General features: G+C 37.2%; 2 protein-coding genes and 1 pseudogene across 2 annotated transcripts; 1 reads left to right on the forward strand and 2 right to left on the reverse strand.

Moving 5' to 3' along the window:
- Positions 1-228: 228 nt before the first annotated feature.
- Positions 229-1,167, reverse strand: LOC113192531 (olfactory receptor 8G50-like). Its single transcript, XM_026402694.2, has one exon. The coding sequence runs from the start codon at positions 1,162-1,164 to the stop codon at positions 229-231; it is 936 nt and encodes a 311-aa protein (XP_026258479.1). The 5' UTR covers positions 1,165-1,167.
- Positions 1,168-10,810: 9,643 nt separating this feature from the next.
- Positions 10,811-11,752, reverse strand: LOC113192526 (olfactory receptor 8G50-like). Its single transcript, XM_026402684.2, has one exon. The coding sequence runs from the start codon at positions 11,741-11,743 to the stop codon at positions 10,811-10,813; it is 933 nt and encodes a 310-aa protein (XP_026258469.1). The 5' UTR covers positions 11,744-11,752.
- Positions 11,753-22,902: 11,150 nt separating this feature from the next.
- Positions 22,903-24,413, forward strand: LOC113192557 (von Willebrand factor A domain-containing protein 5A-like; annotated as a pseudogene).
- Positions 24,414-24,794: the final 381 nt, after the last annotated feature.

Below are 24,794 nucleotides of genomic sequence, written 5' to 3' on the forward strand. Positions count from 1 at the left end.
TTTTTGAAAATATTTAGTTGGGAGATTGGTTACTCCAGGTAGATGAATTCTGAAACACCCAGTGCCTTTCCTATGAGTGAACCAGTGATTTCAGTCCACTCTTAGCACCTTTCTTCCAATCAATTAAGTACTAGCAAGAATCTCATAACTAATTGATAAACATTGCTCTCTCAATTGTTTCTTTAACAGAGTTATATTTTCTATACTTTTCTAAGGAAAATACACTTTTCATAGGAAATTTCTTTTTTTGACAAGATTATTTAGGGCAACTTTGACATCTTTATTCCTCAGGCTGTAGATCAGAGGGTTTAACATGGGCACAATGATGGTGTAAAATACGGATGATACTTTCCCTTGGTCCATAGAGTTGACTGACGATGGCTGCAGGTACATGAATGTTACAGAACCAAAGAAGAGACCAACAGCTGAGATGTGGGAGCTGCAAGTACTGAAGGCTTTGTACCTGCCCTCAGTGGAGCGAATGCGCAGGATGCTGGCTATGACGAAGATGTAGGAGCTAACAATGGACAGGACTGGGACAAAGATATTGAATGCACTGGAGCACAGAACTACTACCTCATTGACAAAAGTACTAGAGCAAGAAAGCTCTAGTAGTGGAAGAACATCACAAAAGTAATGGTTTATTTTATCATCCTTACAGAAAAGCACCCTTAGCATGCACGTTGTGTGGGCTGTGGCACCCATCAATCCCATGCTACAAACCCCAATTAGCAACCAGAAACAGACTTGATTACACATGGTAACATTGTAAAGCAAGGGGTTACAGATAGCAACATAGCGGTCATATGCCATTGCAGCCAACATGTGACACTCTGCAATTGCAAAAGTTGCAAAGAAGTAGAGCTGAGTCATGCATTCAGCATAGGAGATGGTGTTTTTCTCCATTACAAAGTTCACCAGCATTTTGGGTGTGATCACAGTAGATTGACAGAGGTCAATAAAGGAGAGACTGCTGAGGAGATAGTACATGGGTGTGTGCAGGTGAGAGCTGAGCCCAATCAGTGTGATCATGCCCAGGTTCCCCACCACTGTGAACACATAGATTCCTAGGAAGAGGAGGAAGAGGGCCAGCTGGAGCTCTGGTTTGTCTGTTAATCCAACCAGGATGAACTCAGTCACTGTGGAATGATTTTTCTCTGTCATTTTCTTCTGAAAATTCTAAGTAGGAAGAGAGAAAATATTTTGTAATAGATATTATTGATCCATCTTACAATGGGATATGAAACAGAGTTCAAGTCTTTTTAACCATCTATCTCCAGGTTTCTGCAAGTTCTTCCCCTCTCTTCAGTCAAAGACTTTATGATTCCAATAATATATAACTTATAAATAAATGTCAAACAGAACTATCTGTATTTGTGTTCTATGCTGTAATGATAATTTTTAGTAATACCCAGTCTCTGACCACGCTAAGAAATCTTCTGATGACTTACATTGAGTGCTCCAAAATTTCCCATGGCTTTTTAATAATCCTCTCAAATTCTGGGCAAGAAAATGTATTTTTTTTCATACTGTTAAAATAGCAACAGCATAAAAAGCACTTACCCCAATATTACAATTGATGAAGAAAGATTGAATGTTTCAAATTGTTGAACAAGATAAAATGTCCACTCCTTACCCTTTTATTCAACTTTGTAATAGTAGATCTAGTTAGGAAAATAAGGTAAGACAATAAAATTACAAAACATCCTGATTGGAAAAGAAAATGTGACACTATCTCTATGTTTAAATGTCAAAATCTTATATAGAGAAAAGCATAATGAACCTATGAATAAGAAAACAAATATTGGAAATATTTCTTATACTTGAGCCTAGTTGTAGAGTTCAAAGTCAGCATAGCAGTTCAATTGATTTTACACGTTTGCAATTAACAAAAACAACTCTACTTATAATACCATAAAGAAGAATAAAATGCTAAGGAATTAACTAAATAAAAGCAATGAAAGTTATCATACTCAAAATTGAAAAATTTTCAATAAAGTTGTTATAAGGGTTTCATGAATATGCAACAGGAAAAAATGTATTTTTATCAACTATTATGGACAAAATAGCTACATGAACAGAATTAATTTGAAGCTCTTTCTCATATCACCCACAAAAATGAGCTCAAAATGGGTTATAGGACTAAATGTAAGGCATAATAGAAATTTTAGAAAAAAATAGTCTAAATAATTGTGGCTTTGGACTTGATAGTAATTTCTTAGATAAGTACCAAAACCAGAGACTACCATAGGAAAAAAATAAAGTGAATATCATGATAAAGTTTAAAGATAGGCCTTTAAAGAACACCATGAACAAAGAGATTTTATGACAGTGTATAAAGTTGGGAATATATTTTCAATGTATATTTAATTTCCTGAATACTAATATCAAGGAAGAGTTTGTGGTCAGGATCCATAATGAATACTTAACAATTTAATAATAAAAAGGTCAAGAACCTATTTTTAAAAGTCAGAGAATTTTAATAGACATAAAATCTGAGAAAAATACATGAATGAGTAATAAACACCTAAAATATGTTCATCATCATTAATTGTTAAGAAAATTCAAATGAAATCACAGTGATAAAACATTTCATATTGTTTTAATGAGCTTTTCACTATTGTGACCAAAAGATCTGATAAGAACTATTTTGGAGGAGGTTAAGCTTATTTGGGGCACATGATTCCAGATGTCTCAGTCTACAGATGGAAGCTCCAATGCTCTGGGCCTGAGGCGAGGCAGAACATCAAAGCAGACAGGCATGATAGAGGGAAGTGACTCATGACATGAAATTCATGAGAGAGAGAGAGAGAGAGAGAGAGAGAGAGAGAGAGAGAGAGAGAGAGAGAAACACTTACTAGGGTCAAAATTTACACTCCAATATCATGCTTCCAATGACCTGCCTCCTCAAGTCGTAACCTACCAGTCTACAGTTACCACCCAATTATCTCTATAAGGGGACTAGTGCACTGATTAGATTAAGGCACTTATAACCTAAATGTTTAACCTCTAAACTTTTTGCATTGTCTCACAAATAAGGTTTTGCAGGTTACCTAGTATCTAAATCTAAATAACACACATCCATCAGGAAAGCAATGATCAAAACTAGAGATTAAACACAGGTGTTGGCAAGAACGAGAAGAATTGTGAACCTTTATCCATTTCATCCATTACTGGTGGGACTGCAAAATGGAACAAACTGTAAGGAAAACAGTTGTGGCAGTTCTTCAAATTCTGAAATGTAAAGTTACCTCCTGGCCCAGAAATTTCACTGCTATGTAAAGTACTCTCAAGAAAAGAAAACATACATCCATAACAAAAAGTTGTATGTGAATGTCCAGAGCAGCTCTGCTTATGAGAGCCAACGAGTGAAAGCCACTCAAATGCTCATTCAGGAATGAATAGATAAATAAAATGTAGCATATTCTTATAATGGAACATTATTCTTCAATAAAAAGGCACTGACATATGGCACATCATGAATACACCTGAAACACTTTAAGTGAAACAATGCATATAGAAATGAGCATATGATGATTCCATTGATGCAAAGTATCCACAATGGAAAAATTCATAGGGAAAGAGAGTAGCTTAGTGTCTTCCAGGGACTATGGGCACTGAGGGGCTGAATGGGACTGCTGATGGGCATAGGTTTTTGTTTGGGGTGTGATGAAGGTGTCCTATAATTAAAAAATAATGATGTGTGGGTAACTACATGAACATACAAAAATCACTGAATTGAACAGTTGAAAAAGGTAAACATCAACTGATTTCAATAAATGTTTTATACAAATTAAAATGAATGCAAAATAATAATGACATCATCCTGAACACAAAGAGTATTTCATTATAAATCACTCATCACTCACTTTTTACTGTTCTGTAAACCTTGATATTCACCTCTGTATTTTTTCAACTATGTCCCTCCAAACAATGTACACACAAATTGTGCTATGAAGTCTCAAAACATGAAAAGTGTAGCATTTAATTAAAAACACAATTAAAAATATTATTTCTATGTCTTTATCAGAGAAAAATCAAAAAAGCTAAAAATATATTTTCTTAAGCAAGATTGAATCACAATAGAATTGTAAAATTGTCAGAAATACACAGCAGATTTAAGTGAAGTACTATGAATTTTTGTCAGTATATCAACTCTCTGACTTTCCATTTGGTCATCGCCTTCAGATCACAGTTTTCTCTAATTCTGGGCCAATTCTATTCCTCACTAGAAAAGCTGAATTATATCTACAATACTAAATTGTTATTTCATGATAGAGATAAAATGTGGCTAATTTTGTTAAACCAAGGCTGACAGTTTTCTTGTTATCTTACTTAAAAGTCACTTTTTAATTTTACTACATTTTCTGATTATACCTGTAATAACAAAGTGGAGCTCCCATACTAGGGTAATTTGAATGTCCTCAAAATTCCATGTATTGTAAACTTGATGCCCAATGTCAATTGTGTTGAGAATTAGGACTTTAAAGAGGAGATTTTGTCATGAGATGAGTGGATTAATGGTGTTTTGAGAGTGGATTAGTTATCATAGTTGTGGGTTCCTAATTTAAGGATAAGATGAGCTACTTCCTTCTCTCTCTCTCTCTCTCTCTCTCTCTCTCTCTCTCTCTCTCTCTCTCTCTTCTCTCCTCTATCCCTCTCTCTCCAGTTATTGAATATTCCACTATGTGATTTTGTGGCGAGAGACCCTTGCCAGATGTGATCTTTTGACCTTGGATTTTCTAGTCTTCTGAACCTTGAGCTATATGTATTTCTGACTATTCTACTTTACCTCATCTTTGGTAATTATTTATTGATTTTTGTTCCAGGGTTGAAACTCAGTGGTGTTTAACCACTGGGCAATATCCCTATGCCTTTTTTTGTTTGTTTTATTTTGAGACAGGATCTCACTAAGTTGCTTAGGGCCTCTCTAAGTTGCTGAGGCTAATCTTGAATTGCAATCTTCCTGCCTCAGCCTTCCTAGCCTTTGGGAAAACAGATGTATGCCACTATGCCTGGCCAGTCTGTGGTATGCTACTATTACAGCACAAAACAGACTAAGAAATCTCCCCTCCATATTTCTGATTCTTTACATTTTGTGCTCGACTGCTTTTTCTGTGTTCTGGCATCTCAAAAGGCTGTCCCACTTAATATTGGTCCCCAACAAATAAGCTACATTATCTCTGGCCTGACTGTTTCAATTTTGACAGCTGTTTTGGGTTCTGACCCATTCCATGGATTGAGATCCCCCCAATGCATCAGTGTGACTCTGATGCATGATCTTAATTCCTATCACTTCCTGTTCTGCTCTACCAAAGTGTGTGTGTGTGTGTGTGTGTGTGTGTGTGTGTGCATGTGCACACACAAACACCAGGGTGTGTGAATGTCTTAGACTCCAGAGGGAATTAGCAAATAACCTGTTCGTCATAAGTGGTTTTGGCTTTATTTGTCAGATCCTTCTTGGAGAGCTTGGACCAAATGCAAAATACCAAAACAGTGTATGGGCAAAAAGATTCTTTTTGTTTCCTAACACTTTTCTTTAGGTAGAATTGATATACAAGTAACTGTACATATTTAGTGGATACCATTTGTTCAATTTGGACCTATCTAAGTCTCATAATATTAGCATCACGTTCAAAATAATTGATATATCTCCTGCCTTCTAAAGTTCCCATATGTACTTTTGTTGGTTTTGATTATGTTTTTTATTTGTTAAGAATATGTAATATGAGATCTGTCTTTTTAAAGTGTGGAAATGCACAATATCATCTTGTTAACCACAGGCAGGATACTCAATAGAACATCTTTAGAACTTGTCATCTAGCATAAGTAAATGTTTATTCCTATTGAACATACTCCCTATATTTCCTATCCTACCTTCCACTCCTGCCTGCTTCCTGTTATTTTATTTTCTGCCTCTCACTTTGACCATTGTAAACACAGTATATGCAGATTTTGTTTTTTTGGAAATTTACTGTATTAATAGAGTGAAAATATGGAATAATCCTGAGTTATCCTGAGTTTTGTAAACTTTCTTATAAATTCATTGTAGTGGTCTTATGGACACAAATTACGGATGTGGTGTAGATGAACATAGAGAGCAACATATCATAGTTAGGTGAAATTGGGGAACAATAATCATAAGGTGAGATATCTTAAGTTAGAAATTCAGAAATATTATGTTTAGATTGCTTTGAAAATCAGAAGAAATCTATTTATCTATCTCTATCTGTCTATCTATACACATACATATGAAAGATAGGGAAAATATAGTTTTAAATATCAATAACTTGGATGATGCCACAAAGGGAATAATTTAAAAGATACAGAAAATAATAATAAAATTATATGGAATTAATAATTCAAGATTACTATTAGATTGGGGACTAAAGCAAATTAAATAGTGATAAACAAAATGTTTGTTGTGGGTGTGCAGCATAAAGAGATTAGTAAAGAGTATCTGCTCTCAGAATGTTGGGTGCTAGATGAGGTCAGAGAGACTGACTAGACACTGCGGTGACTACCTTGAATGGGCAGATGCTACAGGACAAAGCTATTATGGTTCTAGGCCAGAATGAGAGTCAGCGAAAGTAGTAAACAAAGAAAATGTTTGGTTTTCTTCTTCTGTGTTTCGACAAGTATTCCATGGAGTGACTATTACATGCAAGGACCTTTTAGTAGGCCCTTAGTTTTAACTCATTATTTCTTCTGTTTCTCTTCTTTCACATTATCCTGTGAAATCCTACTTAATAGTTAAGGCCCTTTGGTTAAGATCTTTAATAGTGACACCACAGTTAATAAGATCAAATTCTGTGTGTCCATAAGATGTTATTTTGATTCTCTGTAGCATGTAGTAATTCTGTATTCACTGATTTATTTAACAGCCTTTCTTCCATACTTAATTGTAAATGCATTACAGTGCTGGCACAATGCCTTGCATATCACAAGTCTCAATAAAAGATGAGCAATAAATTTATTGTTAGAAGCACAGACATGAGTTAATACAGATTCCAAATGAATGAACAAAGCCCTCACCCTGCCTGATTTGAAACAGTTAAACAAAAAAGGGTTTGCCATGATTTCACACTGCACAGGACAGGAAGGTAATATGGGAATATGTGCTCACCAGATATGTAGTCTTACAATGAAAATAGGAAGAGACATAAACAACCATGTCCCCATCTCTTGAGACAGAAATCGCAACAGAAGATTCTAATAGTCAAGGTCTGGGATTCAGACATACCCCTCCTTCTTCCCAGAGTGTCCAGTGTTGTGTATTTTTCTTCTCAGTTGCTCTGGAGGAAAAGGATTTTGATGATCTGAGGAAGTATCAGACCAAAGGTATCCTTTGCATCACTAATCCTGATCTCTGCTGAAGTTCCTGCCCAAAGCTACTTGCCACTTGGCAAAAGTTGGCTAATATGATGATTTTATGTACTGTGTAGAGATAATCAGAGTCTGATTAGGAACAAACAATGATAATGACCTCCCACTGGACTCTCATCCCACAAGTGCCTACTCTGAGGATAATCAACAATTAGGATTTTCTTTTCTCACTTTGGTTCTCAAGCATTTAGTATTTTCAATATTCTTTTTTGACTCTGGATTTTAAAAAAATATATGAAAGGTATTGTTGGAGTTGTAGTGAATTTTATGATGTTATTTAAAAATTAAAAATTTCAGGAGTATTTTGAAACAGTGAATGAATTCTCTAAAGTTATTTTTTTGAAATAAAATATAAAAGTACAGCATATAAGCAAACTTTCTAAGATCTGTTTCTATTTTCATTCATCTGTACTAATTGTATTCAATTAATGTCATAGATCCAAAAACCAGTATTTCTTACACATGAAATAAAAACAGCTTTCATTTAATTCTCTGCTAAAATTCTGTATATTGATACATACCTGCAAAAAGTGCCTAACAAGACTAGAATGAAAAAATGCCCTAACTTTTTCCTCATGAAAAATAAAAGAAATTTTGAGGAATAATGAAAATGGGTTATAGAAATTACTTTCTTGTAAACTATTTTAGAGTAAAATTTATTTAATATTTTAATCCAATGTTCATTAAATGTTACATAATTTTGAAACAACAAGTTGAACTATTTTTATAATTAAATTTACTCTGAAATTCATTATATTTTTCCAGATATGGACCTTTAATTTGGTGTTCAAAGGTATTTCGGGAATTGTTAAAGTCTATCATTTAAGTTTTTAAGGGCAAAAATTTAGTAAAATAATTTATAGTCCAATAAAATATGTTGTTCATCAATAATGATCAAACCTTAGGACCAGAAATAGGATATATATGTAACCAAAAGTTTTAATAATTGAAGATAACACAACAGAATATTCTCTCACAATATGATAAGCTTGTGTTATATTCTCAAATACAGTTTGTCTTTAATTTCTGTGATACAAATGTATTAATTTAAAATTAATTTTTATATGTACACAAGTTTTTCACAAGATTAGACATTTTTATGAGTAGAACCAATAAGCAATCATTAATGGTAAGTCAAACCAGTGGAGACATCATTATTTAATATGTGAATGAACCAGAGATGTGCCCATTTTATTGCCTGGGGTGGTAAGAAATGCCTGAGAATTAAATACTTGTGTTTATGTTTGAAAGGTGTAAAAACATCCAAAGACAAAATGAAATCAGGAAGCTATGACAGGGTAGGAAAGCTGTGAGAATGAAGCCAAGTTCTTAGAAATGAGCAGAGTTTTTGAGGCATTATAGGGACTTTGTTGTTTGATATGGCTTGTACCTTACTAGTAGATATTAAAAGATGTGCAATAGAATATTTTTATGTTACTATTTAATATTCCTTGTAGATGAAATGCTAATACAAAATTTAAAACTCTAGAGAGAACCAAATTGAGTCATCTCTGATTAATACAAACATTGAATAATGGTTCATTCCTGATAGTCATTCTTTCTTTGTTCCTGAAAGAATAACACCCTGAGTCTTAGTTTGTCACGTTGCCAGATACCCACAGCATTTCTCAGCCCTATTTCAGCTACCAAGTCTGTCTGTGTGATTAAGTCCTTATAAAGGCGATATAGATAGAGGGGAGGTCCATTTTTTCCAGTCACTATTCTTAAATTCAGGGGACATTCCCTTCTCTTTCCATATCTGCCTGATGGCCAGGTGGTGGAGCTGAAGGAAGTATCTGGATACAGTTGTAGGGAAACAACATGTAGTGTAGTAGAGCAACAATTTAAAGGCAACAATATCTGTGATAAGCAACAGAACCACTCCTGATTCACCTTCTGGTTTAAGGCAACATTCTGTGTGTGTGTGTGTGTGTGTGTGTGTGTGTGTGTGTGTGTGAGAGAGAGAGAGAGAGAGAGAGAGAGAGAGAGAGAGAGAGAGAGAGAGAGCACACACGCAAACAATGTTTTATGCCCATTATATAAGACAAATGATTCTAAAAATGAAACAAACGTAACTGACTTGAAATGCTCATATTGGGTAAAGAAGCAGTGGCAAGTGCTTGCTGTGGGCATAGCATAACAGAGAGCAAGAGAGAAGCTCATGATGTTACTTGGAGGCATCAGGCTTGTCTCCTTCATGCAACATTTTTTCAAGGCTTTGAAGCTTAGCGGTGTAAGAGAGAACATAACCCTGACATTTCATCTAGAAGCGGCTCTTACATAAAACAGATATATCTGGTCTCCATGAATCTTTGAGACTGTTTTAGGGAGAGAGTAGGAGAAAACACCTTTGTGCTACTACCACCATCAGGAGAAGGCAGGGATGCTGAGCAGCTGATGGGTGCCCTTAAGACTACCGAGGCTGACAAATGGGGACAATTACCTCTCAGGAGAACTAGTTTTCTGTCTGCTGTTTTCAAGAGCACCAGTAGGAACTTACTTGGGCATGAGAGAATAAAGGAATTTTTTGACACTAAGTCACATTTTTGGCTCCCTCACACAATTTATTTTTCAAGAATGGGTACTGATTTGGAGGTTAGGAAGACTACTTTTCATTAGTCAGAATGCAAATTGTACAGTTTCAACTTTCCTATATGAACAAATACCCCATATGAATGCAATAGTAAAACAACAACACTTCTAAATGAGAAATTCTAAAACACAGATGGAGAAAAAAGGCATGATCTCTACTCCAGCAAGGAATTCTGTAAAATAAATAAATAAATAAATAAATATATACACACACACTATATTGAGTCTTGTTTATCATTGGCTATCTCTTGATAGCCAATGACATAGCCATCTCCTTCTGGATCAGGAGTATCTCATCACCCATCATTTGACTCAGATACCCTAATACACTTCTACATGCTTGTCAGAATTAGGGATTATACTTTTATATTCTAAATAGAATAAATTATTTATTTTAGAGTTCAAACTTTCAGAAATGTTTGCCAATATACTTAGGTAAAAAGCAAAATACACAATCTATTGATAATATTAAAGAATATGCCAAATATATATATTCGATGAGTGAAGCTAAATGAGTATTATCTGAAAAGATCTATGTTGCAAACATAAATAACCATTATTAATCCTCTGGAGGAATTTGAAGAAATTTTGACAAATATTTAGAGGTGATATGGGTTATTTGGAGTAGATGGAATCTGGAGTTTCCAGGAAGGCCATTGTGCTGCATGAGTCTACTCCTGGGAACCTAATTTAACCTTGGCGCTGCTCTTCCAAACAATAAAGAACTATCAGTAATTCTATTTCTTGTGAATATTCATTGCGCTCTTTGGACTATTTTATTACCAAACACCCAGAAATTGTAAATTTTTTTCTAAAACAAAATACTCTTTCTTTATAGAAAATTTATTTTTCCAAGGAGCTTACTTAGGGCCACTTTGACATCTTTATTCCTCAGGCTGTAGATCAGAGGATTCAGCATGGGCACAATAATGGTATAAAACACAGATGATACTTTCCCTTGGTCCATGGAGCTGACTGATGATGGCTGAAGATACATGAATGCAGCAGATCCAAAGAAGAGACAAACAGCAGAGATGTGGGAGCTGCAGGTGCTGAAGGCTTTGGCTCTACCCTCAGTGGAGCGAATGCGCAGGATGTTGGCTATGATGAAGATGTAGGAGCTAAGGATTGTCATGGTTGGAACAAAGATATTAAATGCACTGATGCACAAACCTACTATCTCATTTATAAAAGTACTGGAACAGGAGAGCTCCAATAGTGGATAAAGATCACAGGCATAATGGTTTATTATAGCTTCACAGAAAAGCACTCTTAGCATGCAGAATATGTGAGCTGTGGCATCAATCAAGCCCACAGTATACACCCCAACTACCATCCAACAACAGACTTGAATAGACATGGTTACCTTGTAAAGCAAAGGGTTACAGATAGCAACATAGCGGTCATATGCCATTGCAGCCAACATGTGACACTCTGCAATTGCAAAAGTTGCAAAGAAGTAGAACTGAGTCATGCATTCAGCATAGGAGATGGTGTTTTTCTCTGTTACAAAGTTCACCAGCATTTTAGGTGTGATTACAGTAGAATGGCAGAGGTCAATGAAGGAGAGACTGCTGAGGAGATAGTACATGGGAGTGTGCAGGTGAGAGCTGAGCCCAATCAGTGTGATCATGCCCAGGTTCCCCACCACTGTGAACACATAGATTCCTAGGAAGAGAATGAAGAGGGGCAGCTGGAGCTCTGGTTTGTCTGTTAATCCAGCCAGGATGAACTCAGTCACTGTGGAATGGTTTTCTTCTGCCATTTTCTTCTGGGAATTCTAAATAGAGAAGATTTTTTTTTCTGGTAATTAGACATTATCAATCCATTTCATAGTGAATTTTGAAACAGTTTAAGCCTTTTCAGTCATCTCTCTTGTTTTCTACCAGTACTTCATCTATCTCATCAAAGACTTTGAGATACCAGTAATGTGTATTTTAAATAATTCATTTTAAATAATTATCAAATAGAACTATTTATATTTTTGTTCTATGCCTTATGATTTGTTGTTAATAGTACCCAGTCCTTAATATCCCACAGAACTGTTCTTATAACTAATAAAGTAACTAATAGGGTAACAAAAAAGAAAAAGCACCTATATGAATCTCCTCAGTCTATATTGCTCATAATGGCAAATTACTGAAAGACTTTACCTTAAATATAATTAAACAAGACAAGATGTCCACTTGTTATTCCATGTTATTTTACTGAAAATAATCTACTAGTAGAATATTCAAATATTTCCTTGGGACTTAAATTGTTTAGAATTTAAATTTAAATAGGAGATATTTAAACATTGTTAATAGTGTAATTTTTTGAAGACTTAGAGTCATGAAACTAAAATATTTAATTACTACAACTTTTGGGGATTTTTATGTAAAAATTTGTATTTAAAAATAATAATCATGGTAAGAATATTTAACATTAATTAACCTTCTTCAACAGATTTGTAAATACACTGTACAGTACTGTCAAATATAGTAGAACATGATCATCATTGTATCTCTAGAATACCATATCTAGTATCATGTGTTATTGGAATCAAACTTTCAAATGCTCTAAAATGAATATTTTGTCCTAAGACAATTATCAGCCTTTTCTAATAATTCCAGAATGCAATCATTGCAGTGAATCTGCATTTCTATCTAAATTCCATGCACAATGAAAGGAACTCAGATTTCCACTAAAGTTCAATGTTTTCTAATTCCTCATCTAGGATAAATAGAATGAGAAGTACCATCCTCATAATTAATGGCAACTGCTCATTCATTGTCTATTGCTGGAGTGAAAAAATGTAAAAGATAGATGGAGGTAGAGGTCAAGGGAAGATAATGAACTGCCCCAAGTACAGGGAACATCGGAGAGTCAAGAATAAAGTTCTGTGACACAAAGAAGACAATATGAAAAGCAATGAATGTAAAAATACCTAATATAGGACAAAACTATTCACACACCATAGCCTGTTTAAGATACATTTGATCATGCATGTTGGTTCATGAGATAATAAATTACAGAATATTGTCACAATACGTTAATGCGACGTATTTACTTTCCTGCTGTCATGTCATTGAGTCTCTAGAGACTACGAGTATTGTATTGGTGGGATCTTTGAGTATTAGGACCTTTTTGTGTTTCTTGTTGGAAAAAAGTTGGCATTCTTTAAACCCACCCCCCTCCCCAATCCCCCACTCCGTCTGCCCCAGACTAGTGTTGTCTTTTCCCTGTGGAGGATCATCTGAACTTGAAACCAGTTTACATTTGTGCAAAACCAAAGAGAGAATGTGGCCACTAGGTGGCGCCCATGATCTGAAGTAGCCATCTCTGCACAGGCCTAGTTGGAGGTCTCTTAACAATTGAGTTCCGCTCAATTAATAGAAAGGAGGAACAGGATACCTGTCACGCAGAGGTTTTAACGTATTCCTATGAAAAGATGTTTAACAAGAGAGAGAAATTTTCAAAATAATATGTGATATTTCAGCTGCGAAAATGCAGGGGATAAGTAGAGATGTAGGCAGGTGCCTGAAATTATGATAGATTAAGTGAATGGGAAAATAGTGTTGAAAGTCTGGGATGTTCCTATAATGGTGCTTGATGAATGGTGGGAACCCCATAAATACTTGTTATTGATTAACCCAGATAATTTTTCCTCCAAGAATTGCTATAAAGATTAAATATGGTGATATTCATGATACACTTTGGAAATGATAAAGAATTGTACTGCTGTCTGGAGGAGAGGAGTAATAGGAAATGGTGATTAGAAAAGACAAGATTTTTAAGGTGGGAGGGAATTTAGGTGGGTTGTAAATTTAGAATAGATTTTTCTTATTAGTTTGTGACATTGATTTCCCTTAATTTTGCTTATATCAAAAATAGGGATCAATACGATTGTTCAGTGTAGGTTTTGTGAGGTTTTGTGAGGCACTTAATAAAATGTTTGGCATTTTGCAGGTGTTATTTAGTGCTATCCCAGCCCCAGCGAGTGCTATTTACTCCTTCATTCTGAGCAAGGGAAAGACACTCTTGATGCTCTGGGTTAATATGGGTATAAGCAAAACTGGCATTGATAGCACAATTTGGGGAAATTTTTAAAAATACACTTTGCTTCCCATGGAGATTGCTTAATTTTCTGGGGCTCAAAAATATGTATATGGTGGAGAAGACTGGGAACCACTGCTTAAGTGCCTATTGTGTCCCCCACAGTCCACATGCAAGTCCTGCTCCAATTCATTTAAAACAGTGAAATATGAATTATGTTGGAAAATTATATCCTGATGCACAAGGGGAGAGAAGAGTCATATTGTTGAGGCTCAAACAAAATTCACATGATTTCTTTAAGTTATAGACTCAGAGTAAAGAAAGCCTACATGAAATTTCTCATGAAAATAACACTATTGCAACCTGAAATTTCAATTAAAACAATGTTTATATTTATAACTTCAAATGTTATTTTTAAATCACTAAATATTCCATCTTACTATTTCTGCACTCACAACTAGAGAGTTTCATAGGCCTCAGAGACACATGGAATCAAGTATAATAATTTAAATAGTAACTTACGGGACACCCATAATAAAAAGACCACTTTCATAGAAGATTGAACTCAAACTGTATCATTTTTCTATGAGATGTACAACATGGCATAGCCAAAAGAATTTGAATTAAAGATTTAAAGGCCCAAGTTCAAATCCTTTTTTAGATGGTGTGACTTTAGACTAGTAGTTCATCATCTCTACAATTCTGCTTCTCCCTGTAATGAAGCAGAAAGCTTTCCCTGCACAGGTAGTCTCACCCTTAACTACTCAGTCAAAATTTATCATTCCATCCAGGATATTTTGAGAGTAAGAGGAGATAAAATTAATAACTTAAACAGAATGATAAGGGTAAAATGGGGAAGTTCAGGCCAACCACTGAATGTTTTCTTTATTGGCTTCTCATTTGTGTCCTACAAGTCAGTACTTTGACATTCACCACTATAATGCTGTTCCCTGAGCATGTGGGATATTCCTAAAATTGTACTCTGCACACAGTAGGCACCCATTAAGTGTTTGTTTTTCTCTTTTTTTGTTTTTGGTACTAAGATTTTAACTCAGGGGTGCACAAACACTAAGCGACATCCCTAGCCCTTTTTATTTTTTAATTTTTTGGTACTGAGGTTGAACCCAGGGACACTCGACCACTGAGCTACATTCCCAGCCCTTTTATATATTTTATTTAGAGACGGGTTCTGGCTGAGTTGCTAAGTACCTTGCTAAGTTGCTGAGACTGGCTTTGAACTAATAATCCTCCTGCCTCAGCCTCCCAAACTGCTGGGATTACAGGCGTGCACCACAGGGCCTGGCTAAATGTTTGTTTTTCAAAAAATAAGATAATATTTACCTCCCCATGGAGTACAAATATGAAGATGTTCTTAAAACATTTTGATACATAAGATATGAAATAAAATGGTTCATATCACTACATTTATTATGGAAGTCCCATGCTGATGGATTTGGAAAGTACCTACATTGAGAGGAGAGTTATGTCTTAAACTCAGTGACATCACTAGAGGAGACAGGATAAGGCCAGCTCAAACTAAGGCTGGAGGCCAAACCTTGGGAAACACACTACATTTCAGGAAAATAAGATGAAAATGGAGGAATTTAAAAAGAAATGTATTAATTCCTCAGAAAATAAAAAAGCAAATTTTTAAGTTTTTTATATATGACAGTGGAGTACGTTACTATTCATATTACACATATAGAGCACATTTTTCATATCTCTGGTTGTATACAAAGTATATTCACATCAATTCATGTTTTCATATGTGTACTTTGGATAATGATGTCCATTATATCCCACCATCATTTCTAATCCCCCACCTCTCCCTTCCTCTCCCACTCCTTTGCCCTATCTAGAGTTTGTCTATTCCAACCAAGCTCCCCCTCCCTACCTGACTATGTAGGAAAAGTTTTTTCATATCTTTGTTTCATTAAGTTACTATTTGCACCACATCATGGAACTTATTCAACTAATACTTAATCCTCAGCAATTTTGTGGTGCTTGGAATGTAACAGATGTTGAATTGATTAGGAGAGAGCAAAAAACTAATAAACAAATATATTCCCACATGCTATTTGCTGGAGAGAGGGATTGGGGAATGGACCCTGGCCATCACATCAGAAACCCATGAGCTGAGTCATGAATCCTGCACCCCAAGTATTCAGAATGAGGTTGAAAAACATGAGAATTTCTGAGTACTTACATGATCAAGAAGGTCATACTGGCTCAACAAATAGAAACAAAATTTCCCCTCCTTTTATCTTACTTTTTTTTTTTATAGGACAGTGGGGATGTCCATTCTGAATGTGTCTCTTTCCTAGACGTCATGGAATTGAGCTTGAATTTTCTAGGTGATGACCTCAAGTGGTCCTTTTCATTTGCAAACAGAAAGTGAATTCTCTATGTGCTAGCTCCAAATGAACCCTTATTTAGCTCTTTGTTTTCATCCTCACTTGAACATGTGACTCAGAGAAAAACTGATTTTATCTTGTACATCTTAGGGATTTTAAATGGTTTCATGGTCCCTCTGATGCCTCTGCTGTGACATATCCCAAGACTCCACAAGCAAGAGCTCTGTGAGCATAGGGAGAAATTAAGTGCTGAATGATGAAATAGTTCTAGAGCTACAAGTTAATACACAGTAATCAAGATAATCTTCCAAGGAATTAGGAACCAATAGCTTGTGAATCTCACCTGACCACTCATTTCTCTGTTTTGGGCAGATGTCTCATTGAAGCTTTGTTCTCTATAAGCCTGGGGGAATTTGGCTGTCTATTCTTCCATTTTTCCTATTTTCCCCTATCCCTTGTCTCTTGTGGTTTCTCATTTCCCATGGGCCAGAACTCAATTACAAGGTGATACCTGCTTTAAGGCTGCTGGGAAATGCCTTTATTCTGAACAGCTGTGGAATTGGCTCCACTTGGTATGGTTACTAATCTACAAAAAATTCATCATCAATATTAAAGTATATCTAGCAAGGCGAAAGCATAAGATCAGACTTTTGTGTGTAGATACTTCACTAAAGTAGCCTCTGTTTTTTTGGGTTGAACTCAACTCATATAATTGCATAATGATGTTTCCCTCCACAACTGGACAAATCACATCTCAGATGGTGTCACCAAAAAGAGTCATGGAGATGAAAATTCCCATTTCTCAGTGAAAAGATGTTCAAACCATCATAGCATCATAGCACAATGTATCAATGTATCACTCAGGAGGGGTGATTCTGGTAGAAACAAGCCTACTACTGCATGCACTGCCAGTCATGTACATGTACTATATACAGCACATACAATTATGGAGGGTACACAGTAGTTGATAGTAACTACAGATGAATTAGATTGGCTATATATTTACTATACTATATTATTTTTTTTCTTTTCAGAGGATATTCCCACTATTTGTTTTAAAAGACCCTTAAATAAAACAATGTTCTGTGTTATGCTAGCTCTAGTCTAATATCTTGTCTGTTCAATGAATATCTTGGTTTCATCAAGGGGCCATGTCTGGTGATTAACACAGACCATCTAGGTCTGTGTGAGTACACTCTGTGGTCTCATAATGACACATTTCTCAGAACATATCTCATGTTTAAACACACATGATATTTTGTTTTAAGTGCTTTATTACTTGATATTTTCCTCTTTGTTTATTTGCTTATTTATTGAATTTTACCCCCTCCCTTTTACAGTGTGAACTCCAGTTGAGAGAAGATTTCTGTCTGTCCTGTTGTTAGCCATAATGTCAATGTGCAGAACAGTGCCTTGTGTATAGAAGCCCGGTAAAAACATGGGACTCAAAGATTGAATTATGTGTTTTTCTTCCAGAAATTTGATCATAGGTCTCAATAAATATTTTATCTGAAAAAAATAAAATTGTCCAGTGTGTTTAAATAAATTTGAATAAACACAAAGTAAATAAACAAACACAAAATAGAATGCAAACAGAACTTCATTAAAGTTCTGTTTACTTGTTCATTGTGCCAGGTGTAGGGACTTTTTAAAACATTTTCTTTCTCATAACCAGCTTCATAAGTGTGTTTCCTGATTCAGCTATTTCCAACCAGATTGTCATGTCTGGTCTGTGGTAAAATTTTAGTTCTGTGCTTTTATCCCAGCAAGATCAGATGATAAACTCTTCTCACTTTTCTAGCTTCTCTCTGTTGCTTTCCAGAATCTTCAGCTAAGAGAAAGAAAAATTATGCTCTTTACCCAGAGAAGTAAATCATCTCTTCTCACAAATTAATTTGGCATATGTAGTACTAATAAATATCTGCACCAGAATTTAGAAGCTATGAAATAAAATTTGTTCTTATATAGTGCTTTCTATATATGTATATGTATGTGTGTGTGTGTGTGTGTGTGTGTGTGTGTGTGTGTGTGTGTATTTACTTTCCTATCCATTAAGATCCATTAGATTGTAAAAACCACCCAGGGAGTTAGCTGCACCACTATCTTCATTTCACAGATGCAAGAATGAATACTTGGAGAAAAAAATGCCACAACAAACACATGACAGAGACCCAAATCAAAGCTGGCCATCCACACACATCGTATATACTTAACACAGATTCTCTACATTTATATGACTTTATTTAAGTTTCAGATTAAGTGGGCTCTTTTGAAATACAGAGGATACAAGGAATTTGATCATGTGTACTGTCCTTCAGCCAGGTGTCCTGCAGGGCTCAGACCTGGGGACCATATTCAGGATCCTGCAGGTGAGAGAAGATGTGAGGTGCAGTTGGATTTATAGATGTGCTTTATTTGAAAGTGGCAGCAGACTCCTGCATCTTTACATAAACCTTTTTTATGTTCAGGCCAAACAAAGAAGGCCCAGTATCAAAAGGTTACATAAATACCTTCATAAGTGCACACTCACCAGCAGATATTTTGGCCTTGAGTACATATGCTGCATCAGTGTGCTTATGACCTTGACTACAAAACAGAGCTGGCTGGAAGTACCAGTGAGGTAGCCTAACTCTAGCCATCTTAGGACCACCCCACACCAAGAAAATGAACACTGATCTTCTTGACTTGACTTAAGAAGATATTCTTAGTCTTCTTAAACTATTATATCAAACACTTTATTTACCTCCTGATGAGACAAACAAGTCACCATACCTGGAAGGCAGGGTCCCTAGAAAATGGATGCTACCTCAACAATGTATGTTGCTGGCCCTACCTCCAGGTAGAATGTAGGAACAGAGAATTCACATTAAAGATGAGGAATCAATGATACAATGCCTGTAATGTTCCTAGAAGTGATGCAAGAAGATAGATCCCCCATAGGAAGCCAAGATAAGGGCCTTGGAGAAGGACAGTGGGGAGGGGGACATCATCAAACCAAAAGAAGACATTGGTTCTGAAAGACATTCGTGAGTTGCTGCCCTGTGTTTACCACAGTGACTTCTGGGTTAGAACCCCTGTTTCTGTTCCTCAAAGCTTCAACCATAGCACTCCTTGCCCTCACCCCTAGCGATGACTGACCACAAACATACCCCTCTCTGAACTGCTTCCACTTCTTAATTGAGGTGTCAAAAAACACCATATGAGACCTGTCCTTTTAATTATGTAAATCAGGCATTGAAATTATGTATTTCTAATTGGTTTATTAAGCTTAGAGCTTGAAGAGTTTGACTGGTCCCTGCCAGCAACACTTATCCCACCAATCACATGGTATATACTTAACACAGATTCTCTACATTTATATGACTTTATTTAAGTTTCAGATTAAGTGGGCTCTTTTGAAATACAGAGGATACAGGGAATTTGATCATGTGTACTGTCCTTCAGCCAGGTGTCCTGCAGGGCTCAGACCTGGGGACCATATTCAGGATCCTGCAGGTGCAAGAAGATGTGAGGTGATGGAATTGTGGACATGCTTTATTTGAAGGTGGCAGCAGACTCCTGCGTCTTTCCATAGCCCTTTTCTATATTCAGGCCAAACAAAGGAGGCCCAGTGCCAACAGGTTATATAAATACCTTCATAAGTGCATGCTCACCAGCAGATATTTTTGACCTTGAGTACATATGCTGCATCAGGGTGCTTATGACCTTGACTACATACAAAACAGAGCTGGCTGGAAGTACCAGTGAGGTAGCCTAACTCTAGCCATCTTAGGACCACCCCACACCAAGAAAATGAGTAATGATATTCTTGACTTAAGAAGATATTCTTATTCTACTTAAATTATTATATCAAATACTTGATTTACCATCCCGATGAGACAAACAAGTCACCATACCTGGAAGGCAGGGTCCCTAGAAAATGGATGCTATCTCAACAAAGTATGTTGCTGGCCCTACCTCTAGGTAGAATGTAGGAACAGAGAATTCACATTAAAGATGAGTAATCAATGATAAAAAGCCCCTAATATTCCTAGAAGTGGTACAGGATGATAGATCCCCCATAGGCAGCCAAGATAAGGGCCTTGAAGAACGGCAGTTGGGGAGGGAGACATAATCAAACCAAAAGAAGACATTGGTTCTGAAAGACATTCCGTGAGTTGCTACCCTGTGTTTACCACAGTGACTTCTGGATTAAAACACCTGTTTCTGTTCCTCAAAGCTTCAACCATAGCACTCCTTGCCCTCACCCCTAGCAATGACGGACCACAAGTATACCCCTATATGAACTGCTTCCACTTCTTAATTGAGGTGTCAAAAAACACCACATGAGACCTGTCTTCTTAATTATGTAAATAAGTCATTGAAATTATGCACTTCTGAATGGTATATTAAGCACAGAACTTGAAGAGTTTGACTGGTCCCTGTTAGTAACCCTTACCCCGCCAATCACCTTTGCTGGGCCATCAGATATGCCTTTAAAAAACCCTAGACAATAGTCACCCATTAGCATCCTTCTCTTGGGACCCCTCCCCTTCAGGAACTCTGCTTTCTTTCTATTACTCTAATAAATCCTATTACTTTGCTGTCACCCTTGTGTTTGTGGATTTCACTCCTCAAATTCATGAGACAAAGAACCCAATTTCCGAACTCTGTTACATTAGCAGGGCCAGCATAACCAAACCCTTTGTAAAGTCTGTTTACAGGTATGTATATATAAGTATTTACACATATATAAATATTTACATATAATATATATATATATATATATATATATATGTATATATATTGTTCTTCTTGTTTTTGTTGTTTGTTTGGTATTACTGATGTACTGTTGCAGCATTTTCACCTAAAAAACAAGCCCCTTCCCTGTGCCTGTCTTCTTAACAGTTCCTTTGGAGAGATCAGGCAGAGGCAAGTCAACATTCTCAATTCTCGGACTTTCCTCTGGATCCAGAGGAAAGAAGTTCAAACCTTTAAGAATTTCCCACTGATCCCTTAGTGATATGGTCCCCACTTGATAACTGGTCCCTAGAAGGGGGCAGGGCTTCAGGGAAATTTAGCCACAGTTGCTTTCACCTTGCATCAGCTCAGAGCCCTGGGAACTTCAGGAGGAGGTAGCTGACCCTGCTGCCTGCCCTGGGGGACTCCCAGCCCTGCACCTCAGGCCTGAGGGCCTCCCATTCTGCCTTCCTTCCCCCTGCCCCTGATCTGTTGGTGCCTACTGTAGCCCCAAGTGCCAGAGGTGTGGGACTTAGCCCTGGTGTGTGTCCCCAGGGATTTCTGCAGGTTTGGCTATTTAGGGGAACCTTGGGGGATGCCTGGAGGGGGCATGTAGACATCTTCTGATAATCCCCATGCCTCCCTTTCCCTTTTCTTACTTCCTCTCTGTTTCTCTCCATCCCTTTTTACTTCCCTCCCTCTCTCTTTCTCTGGGATAAGTGATGTTTTCTCAATTTTATGTAAGTTTGTGTTTTGGAAATGTGGCTTTAAGCCTCCATGCAACTGAATCATTGCAGCCTCTAAGCCCATCTATGTAGAAATTGAAGAGACTGCTGCTGCCTATTTTGTAAATGTCTGAACACTAAAAATATAGGACTGAAAAATTAAAGATAAATCACTCTGTTTTTGTGCAGGCCCCACTCTGCAGCCCACATCTCCTCCTGGATGAAGCCCAGGTTCTCCAGTTCTGCCTGCAACTGGGCTCCTCCCCTGGGAGGAGCAGAATGGGAAGCTGTCCATCCTGAGGTTTAGGTTTGGGATTCCCCTAGTGCAGGCAGCAGGGTCACCTACCTCCTCCTGAAGTTCCCAGTGCCTCTCCTTGCTCCTCCCCTTACCTGCCTGCTTCTGACCTGTTAAGCCAGACTCTTGCATGTCTAGTGTCCAACACGGACAAAGCTACCTGGCTCAGAGGAAGCCCTCTCTCCTCCCAGCTGCCTAACATTCAAGGCTTTGACCTTGATCAGCCATTGTGGCCACTCTTTACCCTATTGCAAGAACCTTTCTGAAGTGCTGTAGTATAAAAAGGTCACATGTAATTCATATGTTATATGAAAATTCTATTTTTTTCATTTTAGAAAGAGAGTACTAAGGTTCAGGAGGGTTAAGTTTATAACACTTATGCTATATTCCTAAGGAGTGGAGTATGGAACACACTTCTGAATATAGGGCACTGCTATTTAAAGCAGCATCAGGGTATTTCAGGGATTTCCTTTTAGTGGGCACTGGTGAATCTTACAGCCTCCCCACCTGTGGTTAGCATTCAGCAGGAGCCTCAGTATTCATATCATCCTGCCTTTCTCTCCACCTACCTACCTCCTAGCTACAACACTAACCCTCTGATTCCCTCTCTCCCCGCTAGAGAGAAGCATGCCATACCTCTGTGGCCAACTGTTTTCCACAGCCATGTTGTGTCAGCATATTGCCACCCTATGATCTAATCAGTCTTCAAAAGGAGCCAAGAACATAGCCCAATTCTTGGCCTGCAGGAGGCCTTCTGCTAAAGCTTCTTGAACTTTTTGATACTGATGTATTCCCAATGGCACTGAAGGGCATCTCTGTGACCTTGTCTACCTATGAGTTTGTGACTGTCCTGTCTGCAATCTTAAACTATGAGAATGAGGAGAAAATGCCTTTGGAGGCCTCCTTTGTGTTCCCCATGGATGAAGTCTCTGCTGTCTATAGTTTCAATCCCTTGATAGATGGGAAGAATATTGTGGCAGAATTACAGGACAAATTGGAGGTACAAAGATGAGTACTGTATTTCCTCTCTTCTTTTTTTTTTCCTTTCTGCACAATCTTTACAATTGCTACAAGTGGCACCTTCACAAAACACGCTGGTTTTGAATGCTGTTTCTTGCTTCTAACTGCTGGTTTCTAAAGTCATTTTTGGGAAAAATCAATTGGAGGCATTCTAACTGTAGCTGGGAACATGCCAAAGTCCATAGTACTGCCATTCCAACAGTCTTTTTTTCTCTGCTCCTAGTCTCTTCATATTAAGTTTCTTTTTTTCATTGCTCATCATATTATCTTTAGGCCCAAAAGAACTGTGAGGAAGCAATGTCCTGGATCTCCATGCCTAAATATTGGATGAAGACAGGTACTCTGGGGATGTCTTCTGTTAGAATCTAGGGAACCTCTAGCCTGGGTTGAAGGTGAAGCTCACCCTGAAGTATGTGCACAAGTTGCACCAGGAAGCACATGGGGCCATGTGCTACCTGCTCCTAGCCATTTTGAATCCTAGATACTATCTTTCTGATAAGTACCTGTCCTCATTGAATAATAGTGGTGGCATAATTAGGAAACTTCTCTTACAGTTATGGGGGTGCCAAAAGTGCTGGCAAGATAACTATTTGCAAGCTCTGGGGACAGTGCCATGATATACAAATTCCTGTTGTCCTTTCGAAGGAACTGTTCTACACACTCAGCATGGTTGCCACCATCAGCTCCCAGCATGGTATCCAGAGGGTTCATTCCAACTTCCCTTGGAGTCCATTCAGTTCCTTGCAGATGATAAGACTTCTGCTCTAGTAAATCAGAGGAGTGTTGTTGCCAGGACCCTATTTCTTGGGTGTTGGGTCTTGACTTTGTCCAACCCTTCCCAAATGCTCCTTATTTTTCCCTGTTAACTCAGAGGGAGGTGCACTGTGCTCTCTCCTCATCCAGATTTAATGTGCTGAGTTGTCCCTTGATTCTCCCTTCTGCTCCTGGTCATGCTCACTGGTGGAAGAAGCCTGTGGCCCTCAGCTCTGACCTCAGCTCCAGGAAGAAAAGAGTGATGGTTCCAATCTGGCTCCCTTGCTGGTCCCAAACTCAGGTTTCCATGGTTGAAGGATACAAGTTTGACAGGGATGTAGAACTCCTGATTTACTACAATAAGGTTCACAGCCTCCACTCTGCTACTATGAATAGCTATGGACATAGGCATACCCTAGAAGAATCCCGGTATTTTCTTTCTCTCTTTCTGGTTACTTCCTGGGAAGTGACTCTCTGTCTTGGAATTGCCCTCAAATATCCTTACTTTTATTTCCTCTTTATAGCTGTAGTTGAACACATCAATGTGAAATGCTGAAAGAGCTTCACTTCAGTATGAAATGTGGCCAAGCATGGTTTTTTCCCTTCCAGCAAGACACTCAGCGGCAGCTCCCTAGGCCATATATTTAATCTAGTTGACTTGCTGTTCTCCTACAAACAAAGAAGCACATGACAACATTGAGTAACAGCTTGGCTCAGTAAAAAAAATGTTAATGTTATACCCCATGTAGCTTGCCAGTACAGGGGAAAGCAAAACATAATATTATTTTTTAAATATAGAATAGATTTGCTTACTGTGTGTTCAGAACATGATGCCCTTTTAACTTTGAATTTATATGTTAATAAAATAATTGTACAAAAATTTAGGAATTTTTTAAAATTATAATTAACAGTTTA

The sequence above is a fragment of the Urocitellus parryii genome, chromosome 4, assembly GCF_045843805.1.
Source record: "Urocitellus parryii isolate mUroPar1 chromosome 4, mUroPar1.hap1, whole genome shotgun sequence".
Lineage (NCBI taxonomy): Eukaryota > Metazoa > Chordata > Mammalia > Rodentia > Sciuridae > Urocitellus > Urocitellus parryii.

What these genes read in the sequence shown, in the direction of transcription:
- LOC113192526 (XM_026402684.2), bottom strand. Translation starts at nt 11,743, where the DNA reads ATGGCAGAAGAAAACCATTCCACAGTGACTGAGTTCATCCTGGCTGGA.
- LOC113192531 (XM_026402694.2), bottom strand. Translation starts at nt 1,164, where the DNA reads ATGACAGAGAAAAATCATTCCACAGTGACTGAGTTCATCCTGGTTGGA.